This window comes from Fukomys damarensis, unplaced genomic scaffold, assembly GCF_012274545.1.
Source record: "Fukomys damarensis isolate Sample0158 unplaced genomic scaffold, DMR_v1.0_HiC HiC_scaffold_26952, whole genome shotgun sequence".
NCBI classification, from domain to species: Eukaryota; Metazoa; Chordata; class Mammalia; order Rodentia; family Bathyergidae; genus Fukomys; species Fukomys damarensis.
The window spans coordinates 74-5,942 of record NW_022927864.1 but is presented as its reverse complement, the minus strand read 5'-3'; the positions used below and the strand labels follow the sequence as shown (position 1 = coordinate 5,942).

Below are 5,869 nucleotides of genomic sequence, written 5' to 3'. Positions count from 1 at the left end.
CCCCCCGCTGGCCGAGGAGCATGCGGTAGCCCTCCTGCGGGTCCTTTTTGGCCACGTTGCAGAAGAAGCCACTGCAGATGCCCTTCTGCACATGCACCGTGGCCTTGCAGCAGGACACCACATCCAGCTTGTGCCTGTCCATGATGCCCAGCATCTGCTTGCGGACGTCCTGTGCACGGCACAGGGAGCGGGCTTGGAGGAAGTTGTCATAGCACCAGGCCTGGGAGAACCCGTTGTTCTCCCAGGAGTTGTACACCGCCAGCAGCATGAGGTGGTCGCCCTGGGCCTGGTGGAACTTGGCCTTCTTCTGGTTGGTGAGGGCTTGTTTGTCATTGGGCCTGTAGAAGACGCTCTGCACGGACAGCATGGACACGATGGTCAGCATCTCCTTGCTGCAGCCCAGGTGCACCAACATGATGAGCATCTTGCACAGCATGGGTTCCAGCAGGAACTGCGCCATGCTGCGGCCCAGGCGGGTGAGCCGTCCCTGGTCGTCCAGGGCCCCCAGCGCGTAGAGCTGGTCCATGGCGGCGAGCAGGGTCTCCACCGGGGGGGCGTCCATGAAGTCGAAGGACAGCAGGTCGTTGACGCCCATGGCCCTGAGGGACATCACGGTGCTGGCCAGCTCAGTCCTCTGGATCTCGGGCACATTGTTGGAGAGCATCTTGTCGCGGTATGAGCGCTCCGTGTACAGCCGGTAGCACCTCCCGGGGCCCATGCAGCCAGCCCTGCCAGCGCGCTTTCACCTGGGTACCGGGGGGGCGTCCATGAAGTCGAAGGACAGCAGGTCGTTGACGCCCATGGCCCTGAGGGACATCACGGTGCTGGCCAGCTCAGTCCTCTGGATCTCGGGCACATTGTTGGAGAGCATCTTGTCGCGGTATGAGCGCTCCGTGTACAGCCGGTAGCACCTCCCGGGGCCCATGCAGCCAGCCCTGCCAGCGCGCTGCTTCACCTGGGCCTGCGAGATGGGCGTCACCACCAGCTGGTCCACGCCCGTCTTGGAGTCATAGACCCTCTGCTTCACAAACCCCGGGTCCACCACGTAGTAGATGCCGTCGATGGTCAGCGAGGTCTCTGTGATTTTGGTGGCCATCACGACATTCCTGCTGCCTGGCGGGGCCGGGTTGAAGATCCGGGTCTGCATGGCGCTGGGCAGGGCAGAGTACACGAGCAGGATGATCAGCTCGGGGACGTCGGGGCCCAGGGACTTCATGCTCTCGTACAGGATCTCGCAGGCCATGTCGATCTCCTCCTGCCTGGTCAGGAAGACCAGGATGTCACCCGGCGGCTCGGTGAGGTGGATCTGCATGGCGGTGATCAGGCTGGCATCCAGGTAGTCGGTCTCGGGCTCCTTGGCGTACAGGATCTCCACGGGGTACACGCGGCCCGGCACGGTGAACATGGGGGCCTCGCAGAAGTACTGGGAGAATTTCAGCGCATCCAGTGTGGCCGAGGTGACGATCAGCTTCATGTCCCGCCGCTTCTGCAAGGTCTCCTTCAGCAGCCCGAACAGCACGTCGGTGTGGATGGTCCTCTCGTGGGCCTCGTCCAGCATGATGGCGGCGTACTGCGTCAGGTCGGGGTCCGCCAGGCACTCGCGCAGCAGCATGCCGTCCGTCATGTACTTGATGCAGGTCTGCGGGCCGCTGCAGTCCTCGAAGCGGACGGTGTAGCCCACCTCTTGACCCAAGCGGCAGCCGAACTCCTCCGCCACCCTCTTGGCCACGGACATGGCGGCCACGCGCCTGGGCTGGGTGCAGCCGATCTTGCCGCGGCTCGCGTAGCCGGCCTCGGCCAGGTACTGGGTGATCTGCGTGGTCTTCCCGGACCCGGTCTCCCCGATGACGAGGAGGACCTGGGTGTCGTGGACGGCCTGCAGCAGCTGCCCCTTCAGCCTGTAGATGGGCAGGCCCTCCCGCTGCTCCAGGATGGACAGCTGTGTCTTCTTGCCGAAGGACGCCTGGTGGCCCCCGAACGCGTGCCTCTTCCACTCGGGGATGCGGCTGGGAGTCACCCCGATCGCCCCCAGCTTGGCAGCGATCTGCCTGCCCTGGGCGTCAGGCAGGGGGTCGACCCAGTGCTTGTGGAGGCCCGTGGGGATGGAGTCCATGTCGGCCTCCCGCAGCTGCGCCTGCTTCAGCTCCCGCCGCTCCTTAGCCAGTGCGCTCTGCATCATGGCAGCCCACCACAACAAGCCTTCCGGGTTCTTCACCACCTTGACGGCGGGGCTCCTGTCCCCGCTGCTGCGCTTCGTGCGGCCCTGCAGGAACGGGGGCTCCTCGTCCACCAGCTGGATCTCCAGGTCCTCATCTTGCTCACCGCCCAGCTGCGGGAGGATGCCTGTCTCCGCGTCAAAGTCTGGAAACTCCTCTTTGGAGAGGACGTCGGCCACAGTCATCTGTTTGATTTCCCACTTCTCGAGATCCGAGATGGCTGTAAGGAGGCCCTTGCTCTCCAGCCAGTCGTCCTCCACCTTCGGGGTGACGAGCAGCAGGTGGCTGGGTCTGTCTGGGTTCTGCGTGGAGGTCTCCTCCCCGGTCTCCCTGACCAGGTTGTACAACCGCTGCTGCCACCATGGCTCCTGCTGCTGCCGCCGCTGCCTCTGCCTCTCCCGGCACCACCCACTTTTGTTCAGATCCTCTCCGCTCTCCTGGTCCACATCATTCATGCTCAGGCTGGTCCTGGTCCCAGTGAAGGACAGCACTTTGGCCTTGACCCGCTGGCCTTTGCTCACCACGTCCGCCACGTTGGCCACGCGGGCCTCGCGCCGCAGCTCGGAGATGTGCACCAGGCCTTCCCACCGCTTCTTGAGCCCCTCCAGGTGCACAGCGCACCCGAACTGCAGGATGTTGGTGACCTTTCCTGCGTATATGTGGTCAATGCTGGCTCCTCAGCTGATGGGCGGTCCACGCGCTTGTCCCGCCACCTGGCCAGGCTCCCCTCCTCAACCTGGTCCCAGGGGTCCTTTGGGCCCTTGGGGGCGCTCTGGCTCCTGCTCCCGGGACGGTGTCGGGACCTCTCTTTCTTCCTCTCCGGGGTCCGGGAACGGGACCTGACCTTTCCTGCGTATATGTGGTCAATGCTGGCTCCTCAGCTGATGGGCGGTCCATGCGCTTGTCCCGCCACCTGGCCAGGCTCCCCTCCTCAACCTGGTCCCAGGGGTCCTTTGGGCCCTTGGGGGCGCTCTGGCTCCTGCTCCCGGGACGGTGTCGGGACCTCTCTTTCTTCCTCTCCGGGGTCCGGGAACGGGACCGCCAAGAGCAGGACTGCTGGCTGCGCCTGCGTTCTCTGTCTCTGTCTCTGTCTCTGTCTCTGTTTGTGTCCCAACCCGGGTCCCGGTCTGGGTCCCAGTCCTGGCCCTGGCCCTCTGTGGCGCTGGGCATCAGGGCCTGCAGCTCTCTCAGGACATGCACGGCGACCTCCACGTCATCCTCCTCCAGCATGGTCCAGATTTCTTAGTGCACTTTATAGTGACTTCTAGGTTATATAAAGCTTTTGTGAAAACTTTTTTACGTTGTTTCACACCACTTCTGGGTATCCCTGTTTTGTGGTCAATTCCAGGCAAAATTTTAAAGACTTAGTTCCATGTAGATGGCCCCTTCTATCTGGTTCTCAACATTCTGCTTCCATTATGTTCCTACTTGTTCCTAATTTTTGCCTCACTTTTTTCTTAAATGGAAGGGAAAGTAACTTGGTTTAAAAAGTTTTAGAACAAAGCCCCTGAGACTCTGCTAGGCCCTGCTCCCCACTCCCAGCACTGGAAAGGAGTGCTTGATGACAGTGTATGTCACAGGGAACCAAAGGAGCAGACTCTGGTGTTCTCGCCAGAACACTGAACAGCAGCACCACCTCTCTGCACCCAGAGTATTTGGTGTCACCCAACTTGGAACATCTTGAAGCCCTTTGATACTAAAGAGGAACTTGGGGGATTTTCTACATAGTCGGTCTCCCCAGTTCTAGAGAGACTTGGTACCTCTGAGCACCAATTGCCTCAGAAGCCAGTCACCCATTTGGCTCATGCAAATGGAACATCCTCACACAAACTCAGAAAGGCAAAGACAACTTTCTATAGTGCCCCCATTGAAGCGTACCAAGTGCAAAGAGAGGAAATGCCTCATCCTAGAAGTAAACCCTGGCCGGACAGCCAACATAACTGTGCCTTGGTGTGTGGGGGAAGCACTATTTCAACACCTATCAGCTGCTCCTCTGCAGGCTGGGCTATGAAGGCACATTTTTCTTTAAGCCCTGATTGGCTTGCCTACAGGTTGAACATAACAATGGGCCAGATGGCCATGCTTGTTTTCTCTCTCCAACTGATTCAAGCTATTCAGCAGTGCCAACATTCAGCTGATGGCCATGCCAATGAAAAACCAACCAGCTAGCCAATGCACAGAGCCTAGAATGCAAACAATCTGGTTGACAGTTCTGCATTGCTGTCACCCATTTAAAAGCACATACTGGCTGGGGGTGGTTTAATCAGCTTGGGGCTCTGACCTGCAGAACCTCCCCCAAAGAGCCAAGATTCTCTATGGATTGGCTCTGCACTGAGGTTCCCACAAATGAAGAGTTCTAAGTTTTACTTCCTCCTGCCTTAGTCAGAATAGCACTTAACAGTGCTGATGCAGTCAGAGCTGCTCTGTCTTCCCCAGAAGATGCAGACCTGGGTGGGAGTAGGGACACACCCTGGGTTGTATATGGTATTTTAAACATGCTCTTGGTGTGAGGTTGGCTCTTGGTTTGCACACTGAGCAAATTGGACTTAACTGGCTATCATTCTGTAACAATTCTTTAAACCACTTATTCATAGTGACTTCAGCTTTAATGAGCCTTTTCTTTAAAATAAAAGCTTATCTGCATGTTTTCAATCACGAATCTTAACCAGGAATATTTTAGGAAACCTTTTTTTCTTAGCCAATTTCTTGTCTAGTTTCTGTTGCTCTGCTTTCACATTTCTAGCCTGCCCTTTGAGAAAAGACGATTTGTCCAAACACTTTCAACTAAAACCTATAGTGAGCTGTTTGTACTCTTTCCTTTCCCTTTATATTTTAAATCAATCATTTGAGGGTGTTAAGTTTACTTTGAAGCTTTTTCCAATTTGAGGCTTCTGTAAACTCAAGCTTGCTTGAGTTCTCCATAACTAGGAATAATTCCTCTAGACAGCATTTCAAGTTGTGGATTTAAGTGTCAATAGTGCTGTATCTTATCTATATAAAATTAAATTATAGCATAGGAACACTTTATAACTTGGGTTTTTGCATGATTCTAATGTAACATAGTATTTGGGTGTTTTTTTTTGTTTTTTTTTTGTTTGTTTTTTGGTACTGGTGATTGAACTCCGGTCCTTATCCTAAATCCCCAGCCCAGTAATATTTTTAACTAATGCAAAGTACAATATTCAGTTAAGGGTAATAGCTTTTTGGCTAAAGGATGTTAAGTAGAAAGTGATCAGGAAAATAATGATCAAAATGATTTTAGATGTTACAAAAATAGCTATTTTATACAGATATACTTAAATATAAGAATATATCTAAAACACTCCTGAAAAGGCCAAAGAAGGTAAAACTTACAGTGTTTCATCTTGAACCCTAGTTAATACTTCCATTCTGATTCATTCTGTGAGAGCTCAACATTTCCTTTTCATCACTGTTTTCCATATAGCATTCACTGAAAATGACTTGAATGTCAAGTCTTTTTAAGAAACTGAATTTATTATAAATGTACAAAGGGGGGGAGATATACTCTTCATAATTCATGTTGTCCTGTTTTACAGAGAAAATATCGTTAAAATACTTCTGCAATCCTGCTGACCTTATGTTGCCCATGCTTTTTTTTTTTTTTTTGTACTGGGGATCAAACTTGGGTCCCT

General features: G+C 54.4%; 1 protein-coding gene and 1 pseudogene across 1 annotated transcript in view; one reads left to right on the top strand and one right to left on the bottom strand.

The window, feature by feature from the left end:
• The window catches only part of LOC104851775 (ATP-dependent RNA helicase DHX8-like), a gene marked incomplete at its 3' end in the record, with an annotated part of 4,560 nt that extends 1,114 nt beyond the window's left edge, over positions 1-3,446 (bottom strand). The window contains 4 exon segments of the mRNA XM_010609105.1: positions 13-704; positions 912-2,880; positions 2,883-3,065; positions 3,194-3,446. Of these exon segments, the coding sequence (XP_010607407.1) occupies positions 13-704; positions 912-2,880; positions 2,883-3,065; positions 3,194-3,446 (3,097 nt within the window).
• A 331-nt stretch (positions 3,447-3,777) lies between these two features.
• LOC104851774 lies at positions 3,778-4,576 on the top strand (annotated as a pseudogene).
• Positions 4,577-5,869: the final 1,293 nt, after the last annotated feature.